At 48.6% G+C, this 15,956-nt stretch overlaps 1 protein-coding gene across 9 annotated transcripts in view; it reads left to right on the top strand.

Moving 5' to 3' along the window:
• LOC307020586 (uncharacterized protein) overlaps positions 1 to 15,956 on the top strand; it is a 45,213-nt gene that overhangs the window by 13,441 nt on the left and 15,816 nt on the right. For all 9 annotated transcript variants that reach the window (XM_079652047.1, XM_079652046.1, XM_079652048.1 and 6 more), the window contains one exon: positions 14,843 to 15,040. In XM_079652047.1, the coding sequence (XP_079508173.1) occupies positions 14,843 to 15,040 (198 nt within the window). The remainder of the gene's footprint in view (positions 1 to 14,842; positions 15,041 to 15,956) is intronic.

The raw sequence follows: 15,956 nt of genomic DNA, 5'->3' as shown, positions 1-15,956 counted from the left end.
GAGCCCAAGCCCAGGCCCAGGGCCCAGGGCTAGGGCCTCAGAAAACTTCCCCCAAGAAGCCCCCAAGAAGCCTCCAAGAAGCCCCCAAGAAGCCTCCAAGAAGCCTCCAAGAAGCCTCCAAGAAGCCCCCAAGAAGTCCCCAAGAAGCCTCCAAGAAGCCTCATTTCTTCTTCTCCATTCTTCTTTATAGTCTTCTTCCTCCTCCCTCTCTGCATCAGGTGGTCTCCCCCTTTCTCTCTTTGAGTCAGAAGGAGGTCACAACTGTTCAACTTTTAATTATTGAACATTAAAAAATGTAAGGTTTAAAAATTAAACAAATACAAACTTAAAGTACTGATATGTAATTTTAAAGAGAGGGAATATGTGTTAGGGCTGGGTCAAAAGTGCAGGACCTACAATGGCAGAGACCAGATGGATTCAGTCTTTTAACAAAGTTTAATAAAGGAAAAAAGGAACAACTAAAAAGCAATCCACAAAATGAAGGTGGATCTAGTTCACGCTGGTGGCGGCGGCAGGACTCAGGCTGGCTCGAGCAGACACTGGAAAAACAGAGGAAAAAACAAGGTTACTCTTCATCAAAAACAGCAAGAGAAAATCACACTAAGCTAGGATACTACGACGTTCAGCATACCGAGCGAGACGGAATGATCTGGCACTGGAGTTTGAACATGACCAGGGTTCTATTTTGTCCCTACTGACCGCCAGAGGCGGTGCTTTAAGCACTAGATATGTTCATCGCGCGCATGCGCAGCTCGAGTACCAATAACCACAAATTCACCTGTGACCGTCGTCAGAGGATCTGTTCCTTTCATCTTCTCGCTGCGCGAGAGTACCGTGGCTACATTTTTGTAGCCTACAGCGTCCAGGTTTGAACGTTTGATCTGAGGGATTTCTCTGCAAGCAGCTGGCCGCGTGCAGCTTCGCGACTGACAGTCGGAGCTACGGGTCGTTAACGCGTCCTCCAGGAGCTGTGGCCGGCTGTGCACTGTGTAGAGCCTCGACAGACAGGTTTGTGTCAACTTGTTGCTGGTGATGGCTGTGTCCCCGCGCCCTCTCCCAGCCAAGTTGTCCTGATTGCCGTCTTATTTTTTGTTTGGCTTAGACTTTCTGGTAACGACAGTGTTCCCGCTTCTTCTCCCATAAAGTTGCCCTTATGCTCTTTTGAAAGTTCTGCTTATGGCGATGTGCCCGAGCTAGCATTAGCATTTGAGTCCCGGCTTTGGCTGCGTCCCTCATTCAATTTAGTATGGAAAGCCCAGAGTGTCATATTTTAAACCCGGTTTTCGTTTAGATGCAGAGAGTAAGGTAAGCACTTTCTATTTCATAGAAGCTTATTATCTGGTCTTAACATTTGTGTTCTGACTTGGTCGCTTTATTGTTAGCAGCAGCCGCTTGGCTAACACCTTGCTGTAATTATTTAACTCAGCCGGTGAGGGCAGTGCTCCCGCTCTCGGTAACATAGGGTTTGATTGCAGTAGCGCTATATCGTTGTAGTACTGCTCCTAGTACTAGACTCCTAGCACTAGGATGATATGCAGAGAACATCTTCACTGCGGGTGCTGTGTACTCTGCATGTGCGGTTACTACTGTAACCATGGCCTACGGTTCTATGTGGGCTGTTCTCTTTCTTAGAATAGAATAGAATAGAATAGTTTAATGTCATTATACATGTACAATGAGATAAATGCTTCTCCCTTTCAAGGGTGCCATCAAAACAAAAACAAAACATCACAACATAAGACAACAAAATACACGCAGCATACATACTTAGGAATAAGGGATAAAGGAATAAAGAATAAAGTGCAGTAATTATTTCCAGGAGTATAAAAATAAAATCTGTAATGTAATAAATAATAATAATGATAGTGTGTATTTATAATAATAATAATAGTAATGATATATATGTATATGTACAGAGTCACATTGATTCACATGTCAGGTGTTAAGAGCAATGATGGCTCTTGGGAAAAAACTGTCTTTGAGTCTGTTTGTTTTGGATTTGATACACCTGTAGCACCTGCTGGAGGGGAGCAGGTTGAACAGGTGAAAGCCGGGATGTGAGCTGTCCTTGAAAATGTTTTTGGCTCTATTGAGGCAGCGGGAGGTGTAAATGTCCATCAGGGAGGGGAGAGGGCAGCCGATGATCCTCTGTGCTGCTTTTACGACTCTCTGGAGCCTCATCCTGTCGGCCTCAGTGCAGCTGGCGTACCACACTGTGATGCAGTATGTCAGTAGGCTCTCGATGGTAGAGCGGTAGAAGGTCACCAACAGCTTAGTGGCCAAGTTGTTCTTCCTGAGCACCCTCACGAAGTGCAGACGCTGCTGGGCCTTCTTGATGACAGCTGTGGTGTTGTGCTTCCAGGAAAGGTTGTTGGTGATGAGGACGCCAAGGAACTTGAAGGTGTGGACCCTCTCCACACACTCGCCGTTAATGTCGAGGGGAGCGAGGTCCGTAGTATTCCTCCTGAAGTCTACGATGATTTCTTTGGTTTTTGTGGGGTTCAGTGCCAGGTTGTTCACTGAACACCACGCTGAGAGCTTCAGTACCTCACTCCTGTAGGCCGACTCGTCTCCTCCTGAGATGAGCCCCACCATAGTGGTGTCGTCAGCAAACTTGACGATGATGTTCTCTGGGTGGGCTGGACTGCAGTCGTGGGTGTAGAGCGAGTACAGGAGAGGGCTCAGCACACAGCCCTGAGGAGAGCCGGTGCTGAGATTGCGGGTGGAGGAGTGATGGGGGCCAAGTCTCACACGCTGGGGGCGGTTAGTGAGGAAATCTTTGATCCAGGAACAGGTGGGTGGGGGAAAGCCTAGGTTTGACAGTTTGCAAACTAGAACGTCCGGGATGATTGTGTTGAACGCTGAGCTGTAGTCAATAAAGAGCAATCTGACATAGCTCCCACGATGCTCCAGGTGGCTCAGTGGAGAGCTATGGCTATGGCGTCTTCAGTGGATCTATTTGCTCTGTAGGCAAACTGGTGTGGGTCGAGGGTGGGGGGAAGGCAGGCCTTTATGTGATGTAACACCAGCCTCTCAAAACACTTCATGATCACAGGTGTGAGTGCAATGGGGCAGTAGTCATTAAGGCTGTCTGTGGTTGCTTTCTTAGGAACAGGAATGATAGTGGCAGTTTTAAGGCAAGGTGGGATAACAGCGACTTTCAGGGAGAGATTAAAAATGCTGGTGAAGACCTGTGAGAGCTGGTTGGCACACGCTCTGAGCACCTTCCCAGGTACTCCATCTGGACCAGCAGCCTTCCTGGGGTTCACTGCTTTGAGCACCCGTCTCACATCATGCTCCTCCACAGTAAATGGGGGGGGGGGGGGGGGGGTGCTGGAGGCGGTTGGGGGCAGGGGTGGAGTTGCTGATTGCTGCTGTGGTGTCTCGAAGCGAGCAAAGAAGCAGTTCAGTTCCTCTGCTAGCGACACGCTTGAGTCCCCAGTTGCCGTGTCACACCCCCTGTAGTTGGTAATGTTTTGAATGCCCTGCCACACCTGCCTAGGGTTGTTGCTTGTGAGGTGGTCCTCAATCCTTGTTTTGTAGTCTGTCTTGGCTTTTGTGATTCCTCTCCTCAGGTCGGCTCGAGCAGCACTGGAGAGAGCTCTGTCCCCTGACCTGAAGGCTGAGTCACGGGCCTTGAGCAGCATGCGGACCCGGCCAGTTATCCAGGGTTTCTGATTTGGGAAAAACCTGATGCTTTTTACCATAGTGACGTTGTCGATACAGTATTTAATGTAGGACAGTACCGTCTCTGTGTAGGCTGCCAGGTCCTGGTGTTGGTGATCAAATACATCCCACTGGGTGTGTTCAAAGCAGTCCTGAAGCTGAGCAAACTGTGCATCCTCAGGCCAGGTTGTAACATACTTTCTAGTTGGACTTTTTCTCCGTCTAAGGGGGGTGTATGCAGGGGTCAGTAGCAGGGAGATATGATCTGACAGGCCTAGGTGGGGGAGAGGTATGGCTCTGTATGCGTGCTTGATGTTGGAGTACACATGATCAAGAGTGTTTTTCCCTCTGGTCGGACACTTGAAATGCTGGTAGAATTTAGGCAGGACAGATTTTAGGTTGGCCTTATTGAAATCTCCTGCAACAATGTGAACGCCATTGGGGTGAGCTTGCTGTTGGTGGTTGATGGTGTTTAGCAGGAGGGAGAGTGCAGTGTTGACGTTAGCTTGTGGTGGTATATACACAGCCGTGACAATCACTACAGTTATGTCACGATTATCATGTTATGTCACGTTTATAGTTTTGTAGGTTTGGGTGTTTTTGCTGTTTTCCAGGTCATGTTTTCCTTTGGGTTATTGTCTGGTCCTTTCCCCTGTGTTGTTCCTCTTGTCATTAGTTTCCCTGGTGTGTCTAATTGTCTGATTATGTTCACCTGGCCCCTGTGTTTTCTCCTCCCTCCTCACCTGTGTCTTGTTGTGTGATTGAGTCTTGTGTGTATTTAAGTTCTGGGTTGTCTGTCTGTCTTGGTCGGTTCGTCTTGTTCCCTGACTAGTTCTGCGGTGAGTGTTCTGTTTGTCATTGTACATATATATCATAGCCTTGAAATAAAGGAAGTTTCAGTTTATATCTGCATTTGGGTCCTGCTTGTTTCACAAACCGTGACAGTACGAACCGACCTTAAAATGGACCCAGCAGATCTTTTGAAGCTACAGGCGGAACGTCTTGGATATTCTCTGGAGTATATTTTTTATACGTGAAAAGGCGCCTCATCTAGACGGGGTAGAGAGGCTGCATTGAAGGAGGCACGTCAGGAGGTTGCTCGCAAGCCCTGGCTCTGGAGCTTGCTGCCCGAGTGGCTTAGGATTTTTTCACGTAGCCCTGAGAGCCAGTCCTCATTTTCTGACCCTTTCTTGGGGTCTGGTCTGGAGTTTGGGGGTCCACGAAGCCTCCAAAAAACTCCTAAGAGACGCAAGGCCAGGGTTCCGCGCCCAACAGCCATGGTTCCGGCTCCAGCGCCAGACCCAGCAGCCGTGGCTCCTTGCTCCAGTGCCGGCCCATGCAGCTTTGCTTCCATACTCCATTACCTGGCTTACACAGCCAGGGTCCAGGCTTCTGCTCCGCGCCCAACAGCCAGGGTTCCGGCTCCAGAACCGGACCTTACAGCCATGTTTCCGGCCCCAGAGCCGGACCTTACAGCCATGTTTCCTGCTCCAGAACCGGACCTTACAGCCATGTTTCCGGGTCCAGTGCCGGCCCACACAGCCATGTTTCCGGCTCCAGAATCGGACCTTACAGCCATGTTTCCGGCTCCAGAATCGGACCTTACAGCCATGTTTCCGGGTCCAGAACCGGATCTTACAGCCATGTTCCCGGCTTCAGTGCCGGCTCCAGTAACCATGGTCCCGACTCCGGCTCCTCGTCACCTGCTGACTCATCGGCCGACGCCAGCTCCTCGAGTCCTGTCGGCGTACCGGCCGACTCCAGCACCTCGTCTCCGGTTGGCTTTCCGTCCGACGCCAGCTCCCCGTGTCCTGTTGGCTGTCCGTCCGACGCCAGCTCCCCGGGTTCTGTCAGCATACCGGCCGACTCCAGCACCTCGTCTCCGGTTGGCTGTCCGTCCGACGCCAGCTCCCCGTGTCCTGATGGCTGTCCGTCCGACGCCAGCTCCCTGTGTCTTGTCGGCATACCGGCCGACTCCAGCACCTTGTCTCCTGTTGGCTGTCCGTCCGACGCCAGCTCCCCGTGTTCTGTTGGCAAACCAACCCACTCAAGTGTCGTTGGAGGTCCCGCAGACTGCCCCGCTGCCGAGGGTCCTGCCAACCCCATGTCCTGTGCCGTTGGAGGTCCCGCAGACTACTCTTCTGCCGGGGGTCCTGCCAACTCCATGTCTTGTCACGTTGGAGGTCCCGCAGACTGCTCTTCTGCCGAGGGTCCTGCCAACCCCATGTCCTGAGCCGTTGGAGGTCCCGCAGACTACTCTTCTGCCGGGGGTCCTGCCAACTCCATGTCTTGTCCCGTTGGAGGTCCCGCAGACTACTCTTCTGCCGGGGGTCCTGCCAACCCCATGTCCTGAGCCGTTGAAGGTCCCGCAGACTACTCTTCTGCCGGGTGTCCTGCCAACTCCATGTCTGGTCCCGTTGGAGGTCCTGCAGACTACTCTTCTGCCGGGGGTCCTGCCAACCCCATGTTCTGAGCCGTTGGAGGTCCCGCAGACTGCTCTTCTGCCGGGGGTCCTGCCAAATCCATGTCTTGCCACGTTGGAGGTCCCGCCGACTACTCTTCCACTGGGGGTCCTGCCAACTCCATGCCCTGTCGCGTTGGGGAATCCGCCGACTGCTCTCCTGCCGGGGGTCCTGCCGGTCCTGTGTCCTCTTCCATGGGGGATCTTGCCGACACCGGCTCCTGACCGGCCTCCGGAGCTGTCTGGTCTTCGCCTCTCCTCGGACTCTGCCTTGCCCCCGGGCCGTCCGCCCGAATTCCCCTTTTTGAACTCTGCCTTGCCCCCGGGCCGTCCGCCCGAATTCCCCTTTTTTGAACTCTGCCTTGCCCCCGGGCCGTCCGCCCGAGAACCGTCCTCCAGACCCCCTCCACCCACCCTGCTGGATTTTTGTTTTTTTGGGACGTCTGGAATCCGTCCCTTGAGGGGGGGGTTATGTCACGATTCTCATGTTATGTCACGTTTATAGTTTTGTAGGTTTGGGTGTTTTTGCTGTTTTCCAGGTCATGTTTTCCTTTGGGTTATTGTCTGGTCCTTTTCCCTGTGTTTTTCCTCTTGTCATTAGTTTCCCTGGTGTGTCTAATTGTCTGATTATGTTCACCTTGCCCCTGTGTTTTCTCCTCCGTCCTCACCTGTGTCTTGTTGTGTGATTGAGTCTTGTGTGTATTTAAGTTCTGGGTTGTCTGTCTGTCTTGGTCGGTTCGTCTTGTTCCCTGACTAGTTCTGCGGTGAGTGTTCTGTTTGTCATTGTACATATATATCATAGCCTTGAAATAAAGGAAGTTTCAGTTTATATCTGCATTTGGGTCCTGCTTGTTTCACAAACCGTGACAAGTTAGCTCTCTAGGTAGAAAGAACGGGCGGCATTTAACCGGCATGAACTCCAGGTCAGGAGAGCAGTGATGGTCAATGATGATGCCGTTATTACACCAGTTGTTATGTACGTACATACAGAGAACCCCCCCTCGGCTCTTACCAGAGTCCTTGTTTTTGTCCGAGCGGAGTAGTGTACGGCCTGCTAGCTGCACGCTAGCATCAGGGATTTGTGGATGAAGCCAGGTCTCCGTGATCACAAGTAAAACAATAGTCACGAACGTAGGTGTTTCCGGCGAGTTGTAATTCCGGATCGTCCGTTTTGTGCACTATGGACCTGGCGTTGGTGAGGTACAGTACATACTCGGCAGGGGAGGCTTGTGTGGCTGATTCCTTAGCCTCAACAGGAGACCGGACCGGCAGCCCCGCTTTTGCTTCCTCTCTCTCCGCCGTCTACGCCGCCTGCCTGGCCCGACAACAATCCACGGGGATCCCGGCGATCTCGCTAGCTCGTCTGGGATGTTGTGATCGTGTTGGAATTCCCTAATAACGGGAAGCTTGTGTTGGAAACCAATATCCAGTAGTTCCTGACGATTGTAGCGTATGTTCGCACGAGCGAACGCAGTCATACAACATATACAAACATATAGTAAATAGCACAAGAAGGGAGAGCCGTGAGCCGCTGCAACCATGCGCGCCGCCATCTTGGAATGCTCTAGGTGTGGACCCACACTGGGGCCAGACGTGATTATTATTATTATTAGAAGCTAATTATCTGGTCTTAACATTGTGTTCTGACTTGGTTGCTTGATTGTTAGCAGCAGCCGCTTGGCTAACACCTTGCATGTACTGTTAAGCTTCATTATTTAACTCAGCCGGTGAGGGCAGTGCTCTCGCTCCCGCTCCCGGTAAACGCATGGTATGGTTGCAGTAGCGCTATATCGTTGTATTTACTGCTCCTAGTACTAGACTCCTAGCACTAGGACGATATGCAGAGGACAATCTTCACTGTGTGTGCTGTGTGCTCTGCATGTGTGGCCATTAAAGAGAATTTCATCCTCCCAATATTATATTATCTAGTGTGCAGCCGTTTGGCTGACACTTTTAGGCACCGGCCACCAGTGACGTGCAGTGAGGTTCATGGCTGGTGAGGCACTGACTCTTTCAGAGTCAGATTTACAAATATTATATTTTGACCTTAATCGAAATATTCCGCTATTTTCAAAAGCTTTTTTAGTCTGATGCTTCCATTTATTTTAAACAGACCGTTCAACAAAAGGATACCCAACATCTAAATATTGGATTGTTCTTTCTTAGTAAGATCCCATTTTCATTACAATTGTGGTCTTACCTTGACTTGAAGATTAAGTCCATGCTATCCTTCTGGACAACAATCTCTATTAGTTTTTTGTAAAAGTCCTCCTTATATTCCTGTAATTTCAAAAGTCTAGTTTGTTGTTTGTGTCTACCGTCTCTGTGTAGAATAAGAGTAGCAACAAGAACCTGTGGGCTCACTTGCGCCCCCTTCAGTGCGGCAGAGGTTATGGCTGCCTCTCCTGCTGCTTTTTTCATTGCCGTTATATGATGAGACCAGCGAGCTTAAATATCATATATACGTTAAATAAGTTATTTAGAGACTATGGATGGCGAGAATAAATGTAATAAAGGGATCTACAAACATTACATTGGTGACCTACAGTGAGATGGTAACAGGCATGCGCTTAGTGCCCACTTTCCAGCCAGTTTCTGTGGGGTGACGCATTCTGAGGTGAGGCAGAGCTCATCTGTGCCTCACCTCACCCCGCAGTAACTGGCTTGAGCGCACTCACAAAATAAGTGCCCTGCCCGCGCTCCAGCAAGTTACTGTGGGCTTACGAGAGGCAGAGCTCGTCCCTGCCTCACTTCTCATCGCTACCCGTAGTTGTAGCGGAGCTCGGCACATTTGCTGATTTTGACTTTAAAAAGCGATTGGAATCATACATAAATCACACTTAAAACACAGATCAGTGGAGACATTTTATTATTATTACTATTTAGTTTTTCTTTAGTTGTTTTTCCGTTACATTGGAGTATGACAGGAGAGGCTCTGCCTCCCCTGCCTCCCCTGACCGCACGTCGCTGCCGGCCACAGTTACTACTGTAACTACGGTTCCAAGCCGCGTAAGTACTGGCCATAGTCAATACCGTAACGACGGCTCTAGGCGGTGTAAGTACTGGCCATAGTTACTACTGTAACTAAGGCCCCGGCCACACGAGGACGAAAACGGTCGTTTGCGTTACTGTTTAGTGTCATATAGACCGTTCGGCCACACGAGGACGACCGAATATGACAGTAAACAACTGCGGAAACGATAACGGGTCCCAAGGTGGATAGAACGGCATACGCAATGCTCTGGGGGGTCCAACGGTTCCGTGTGTACGATAATTTTCTGATAATGATGACGCAATAGCCCCGCCTCTCCCCGCCTCCGCTGCTAACCCCCGCGTCAAAGTAAACTGCACACTGAATTCAGATTATTTATCTTTCTCTCGATATGGACATAAACGCGAGTGAAGCCTAATCTGAAACGACGGAGACATGCAGCTCTGCTCACCTGCAGCTCCTCCCGCTGTGATGCAGCGGTGAACGGAGCAAAACACACACTTCAAGTCAGATCATCACCCTTAGCTATTTTAATTACCTCTCAAACTACCTAAACTAGTTATAAATATGTTTATTTTTACTGTCGGCCGGGTCACTCATTACTGAATCAGCTGCTGCTTGAGACAGACACTGACGCTGTCCGAAGAGAGGGAGGAAAAAGAGAGGCTCCATGTATTATATTATTATATAGATTCGTTATTCATTTGTTTTAAAGCTCAATAAATAACAAAGAAGACCTTTGACCGGCACTTTTATAATTTTGTCCGGAAGATTTTAACTTGAACACCCGTTGACTGGCGAAAAACTCTGCCCGGTTCCCTCGGCCTCCACCACGGAGAATAATCAATCAATCAATCAATGTTTATTTATATAGCCCAATATCACAAATGTTACATTTGTCTCAGTGGACTTCACAGTTTGTACAGAATATCAGTATGACAATACGACACCCTTTGTCCTTAGACCCTCACATCGTACAAGGAAAAACTTCCAGAGAAAACCCACAGTTTATAAGAGTAGAATATAAGAATAAACAGAAGAGCAACCATGACAACCATGCTTCTTCGCTGCTTTTGTGGAGGAAGTTACAGCGGCACGTACAGGCTCCTGCATATGTACTGCAGCTTCTCCAGAGGTTGGGGCTAAACGGAGCTGTCTCGTGTGGACAGACACTATCCGGTGAACATTGCGTGTGGACGGAAGCTTTTTTGCGTTTGGGTTAATCCTATGCGTTTAGCCGTATGCGTCCTCTTGTGGCTGGGGCCTAAGGTTCTAATCTAAGCCGTAAGTACTGGGCCATAGTTACTACTGTAACTACGGTTCCAAGCCGTGTAAGTACTGGCCATACTCAATACCGTAACTACGGCTCCATGCTGTGTAAGTACTGGCCATAGTTACTACTGTAACTACGGTTCTAAGCCGTAAGTACTGGTCATAGTTACTACTGTAACTACGGTTCCAAGCCGTGCAAGTACTGGCCATAGTCAATACCGTAACTACGGCTCTATGCTGTGTAAGTACTGGCCATAGTCACTACTGTAACTACGGTTCTAAGCCATGTAAGTACTGGCCATAGTTACTACTGTAACTACGGTTCCAAGCCGTGCAAGTACTGGCCAGAGTTACTACTGTAACTACGGCTCTATGCTGTGTAAGTTCTGGCCATAGTTACGACTGTAACTACGGTTCTAAGCCGTGTAAGTACTGGCCATAGTTACTACTGTAAGTACGGTTATATGCCGTGTGAGCACTGGCCATGGTTACTGCTGTAACTACGGCTCTGTGCTGTTCTCTTCTTTAGAAGCTAGTTATCTGGTCTTAAACATGTGTGTTATTTTACTTGATCTCGCTAGATCGTTAGCAGCAGCCGCTCGGCTAACAATCTTGCGTGTATTGTTAAGCTTCTTCATTTTACCCAGCTAGGTGAAGGCAGTGCTCTCGCTCCCGCTCCCTCTGCCGGTAATGCGGATGTAGCTACATCCCTTTTTCTGTTTGGCGAGTAGCAGCACCGCTCTACTCTTCCCGTTCAGCATGTAGCTGGTGAAGGCTGTGTTCCCGCACCCGCTCCCGGTTACGCTGCATCTGGCATTAGTCTCTAACTCAACCAGTGAAGGCAGTGTTCTCGCTCCCGCTCCTGGTAGACGCTGAACTGCCTCGTTTTTCCGTTAAGCAGGTAGCCTGTGAAGGCTGTGTTCCCGCACCCGCTCCCGGTTATGCTGCATCTGGCGTTCGTCTCTAACTCAACCAGTGAAGGCAGTGTTCTCGCCCCCGCTCCTGGTAGACGCTGAACTGCCTCGTTTTTCCGTTAAGCAGGTAGCCGGTGTAGGCTGTGTTCCCGCACCCGCTCCCGGTTACGCTGCATCTGGCGTTCGCCTCTAACTCAACCAGTGAAGGCAGTGTTCTCGCCCCCGCTCCTGGTAGACGCTGAACTGCCTCGTTTTTCCGTTAAGCAGGTAGCCGGTGAAGGCTGTGTTCCCGAACCCGCTCCCAGTTACGCTGCATCTGGCATTCGTCTCTAACTCAACCAATGAAGGCAGTGTTCTCGCCCCCGCTCCTGGTAGACGCTGAACTGCCTTGTTTTTCCGTTAAGCAGGTAGCCGGTGAAGGCTGTGTTCCCGAACCCGCTCCCGGTTACGCTGCATCTGGCATTCGTCTCTAACTCAACCAGTGAAGGCAGTGTTCTCGCCCCCGCTTCTGGTAGACGCTGAACTGCCTAGTTTTTCCGTTAAGCAGGTAGCTGGTGAAGGCTGTGTTCCCGCACCCGCTCCCAGTTACGCTGCATCTGGCATTCGTCTCTAACTCAACCAGTGAAGGTAGTGTTCTCGCCCCCGCTCTTAGTAGACGTGGAACTGCCCTGTTTTTCCGTTAAGCAGGTAGCTGGTGAAGGCTGTGTTCCCGCACCCGCTCCCGGTTATGCTGCATCTGGCATTCGTCTCTAACTCAACCGGTGACGGCAGTGTTCCCGCCCCCGCTCCTGGTAGACGCTGAACTGCCGTGTTTATTAATCCAGCCAGGTGAGGGCAGTGCTCTTGCTCCCGCTCCCTCTGCCGGTAACGTGGGTGTAATTACATCCCTCTTTCTGTTCGGCGAATAGCAGCAACGCTCTACTCTTTCCATTAAGCAGGTAGCTGGTGAAGGCTGTGTTCCCGCACCCGCTCCCGTCTACGCTGCATCTGGCTACCTACAGAATGGCTCATTCATGTAGCGCCTGTACAGGGCCGTGGGAAGTAGGGGTGCTGAGGGTGCTGCAGCACCCCCTGGTGGAGGACAGGGGATCTGCACTTCCACAAGATATAATACAAAAAAAAACGAATTTTCAGCCTTGATGTAACAACATTCATAATTAAGTAAAGATAACACCCTTTTTTCAACCCGGTTACATTTTCCATTTGCCCTGTACGATGGGTGCTGTAGTGATGAAAGTGAGGGATGTTGGCTTAGCAGGCGCCCGCAACTCACAGCCAAAGTGAGAGAGATAGAGAGAGGGGATACCGCGGGGATACGTTATCTCAGTGAGTCTCAAACGTTTTGATCACAATTTATGTAAACAAATATTTCCAAGGCACACCTTTATAATTATTAGGATAAATAAAAACAGGTTTGAAATCATTCCAATGTATACTATAGGACAGTAAATAAAAATATCGTTTAAAACTGGAGATTTAAAAATATGCATAAATAAATAGATGTTAACTGGTAAAATAAGATATGAATGAACAACACAAAAAATAAGTTACATTTATTTGTTATTGGCTATGGTAGGTTATTGGAAATGTTCACATACTTATTTGATTAATAAAATGCAAACCAATCTGTTGTACCCTCTAGATCAGTCTAGTAATTGGGCGCTCAAAGTGCACCAGATTGAAGCATTTGACTTTAAAATGTAAAAAAAGTCCCCCGGACCCCCCTAGAGGATTTGAAGTCCACCCCTCCAATTAAAACATGTTATAATACTAAATAAATTTGAAGCCTTGTTATATAAGCTGTCCACCATGTCAATATGTTTCTCTTTTTCTAGTGTATTGGTCTTTTGCAGAGGTTTTTCATTGCCAGCTAAAATATTGTCTATAGGGCAGCACATTGGTCAGAACCAGCCCTGGTGTCATCCCCACAGCACCCCCCATTTGAAACATGTTCCCACGGCTATGCGCCTGTATGGCTTCTCTTGAGCCAGAGGACGGCCACGACCGCTGCCCCTCCTGCCTCGGCCGCCTCTGGCGGTCAGTGGGGACGAAATTCGAGTATCTGAGGGAGGTTCTCACGGTAAACGCCTGCATGAGCTGTAGCTGCATGCCTCGGGCGCTCAGAGTGGCTAGAATCACTGAGGTGGAACGTCTGGCAGCAGCCAACAGACACCTCTCCTTGTCACATCCTCCTGCAGGTGACTTTGTTGTTATTGGTACTCGCGCTGCGCATGCGCGCGATGGACATATCCAGTGCTTAAAGCACCGCCTCTGGCGGTCATCCGGGACTCATAGAACCGTAGTTACTGCCGTAACTATCGTTTTATGGAGGAGTTGATTAGATGAGCACAGGTGCTCCTCATTGTGAACCAGCTGCGCCTTCTAACGATCACCACACTGCACCAGAGAGAGAGAGAGAGAAGACAGAGGGGAGGAGGAGAAAGCAAAACACCTAAACCATAACAATTTGAACATTTTTCATGAAAGCAGAACACATTGTCAATGTCATGACTTTAGAATCAACATTTCAATATCAAATAAGCAAACTTTAAACTTTAATTCATTAACAGAGACTTCATTTATTAACAGAGAAAAACATGGGCAGCTTGTCTCTTTGATTCGCTGGCCCAGGAAGTTGATTTGAATCTGTGCGTAGGCCGCCTGCATCCTGTGCCTCATTGTCTTCATACCCACTGTAACCGCTCTCAAGGTGTCAAAAACCACAAGCGCCTTCTCTGCATGGTAGCTGGAACTTCTACGCTTTTATTGCACCATCTAGAATGTGTGTGTGTATAGGTCAAAAGTTCAGAATGTTCCATCTACATGTAGTTTCACATGCCTGGTTTCATATGCCTGAAACAACAAAGAAGGAAACATACATCCTTTCCATTCACAACCAATTTAGCATCTTTTTATCAATGGTAAGCTTAATAGAGGTAGGTGAGGCAAAGGTTAGGTCTGAAACGGCCACTTACACACTAGAACTGTCAACAACTGTCAATCATTTACCTTCTTATATACTGCAGATCAAATCTTTCATCTTCACTTATAAAAACACGTGATTTTTTTGGATGATACTGTAAATCTGAAATGAAGTGCAGTACAAGTATTAAGTAGAAGGTGATGGAAATACTTGAGTTAAGTACAAGTACCGCACAATAGTACCTAAGTACAGTAATTGGAGTACTTGGCACAACATTTGTTAACTATAGCCAACATGTATTGAGCTTCGGGGATAGAGCCTTCTCTGTGGCAGCCTCGAAGCTCTGGAACTCCCTCCCCCAATACCTCCGTGAGTCTGAGTCCCTCACCCTGTTCCAGTCCCGCCTCAAGACTCATCTCTTCAACTCTGTATATCCATGACCCCCCCCCCAATCAACTTCCTCATGACTGCCCTTTCTTTTTATCTTATTATTCTAAACAACAGTATAAATTGCATTTCCCCTGTACTGTGTGATCCTCTGAAGCATGCTCATTGTATCAGTGAAGTGCATGTGACAGGTGAAGACTAATCATTCCACTGTGTATTCCTGGCAGATCCTGTCCCTGCAGGCGGAGGAGGGGGTGAAGGAGAGCCAGGTGGAGGAGTATGAGAGGGAGCTGGCCAGAGTCAGGTGGAGGCTGAAGAGGCTCAGAGACGAGGTGAAGCAGGCCAAGAGGAAGGTGGAGGAGGCTGGAGAGAGGGACACCCCCCTGCAGGACTCCATCAAGCAGTCCTATGAAGAGATCCTGCAGGTACGGGGGGGCGTGCATCTTTACACCTGTGTGAATTATTCTGTGATACTGTGAAGATGCGGAATGGCTGTAGAGTGAACGTCCACCAATCAGAATTGCAGTAGCCAGAGCCCTAACCCCTGCAGTTGACCTCTACAATAGATGTCTCCTTGGGGAAGATGTTCTAATCATAATTGTCCCCAACGGCATTTCAATGTTCAATTTTATGAGCGGGTGCACCTTGTATGGCAGCCTAAAGTAGAAGTAAGGAATACTCAGTTACAGTAAAAGCCCTGCATTCAAAATGTTCCTCAAGTAAAAGTAGAAAAGTATTTTCATCAAAATATAGTGAAAGTAGCGACAGTAAAAGTAGTCATTGTGCAGATTGGTCCATTTCAGAATAATATATATGATATGTTTTATAATGATTGATCATTAAAGTGTTCTCAAAGCTGGTAAAGGTGCAGCTAGTTTGAATGACGTTGTATACTGCAGGGTAGCTTGTGAATTTACTCCAGGTGGAACTAAAGTCTGATTTAACACTTGATTATATTTCACATCATTCATCCACATCTGTAAAGTAACTAAAGGTAGTTAATAGAGTAAAAGTACAGGATTTACCTCTGATTTGTATTGCGGTAGAAGTACAAAGTAGCAGAAAATGTAGGTACTCATGTAAAATACAAATACCTAAAATGTGTACTTAAGTACAGTACTTGAGTAAATCAACTAAGTCAGTGTTTTTCAAAGTGGGGGCCCCGACCCCCCGGGGGGCCGCCAGGAGGCGCCAGGGGGGTCACGCAAAGTTTGAGGGAAAGGGGAATTTGTTTCTTTTTTTAAAGTTACCTTTTTTGTTTGTTTGTTTTTTTGATGTAATTAATAACTGCATATATATCAATCTATGTGTCCTTTGATGCCAATCTTTCAATAGTTTTTA

This window comes from Notothenia rossii (assembly GCF_949606895.1).
Source record: "Notothenia rossii genome assembly, chromosome: 9".
Lineage (NCBI taxonomy): Eukaryota > Metazoa > Chordata > Actinopteri > Perciformes > Nototheniidae > Notothenia > Notothenia rossii.
Note: the sequence above shows the minus strand (reverse complement) of the source record. Positions and strands in the feature narration are given on the sequence as shown.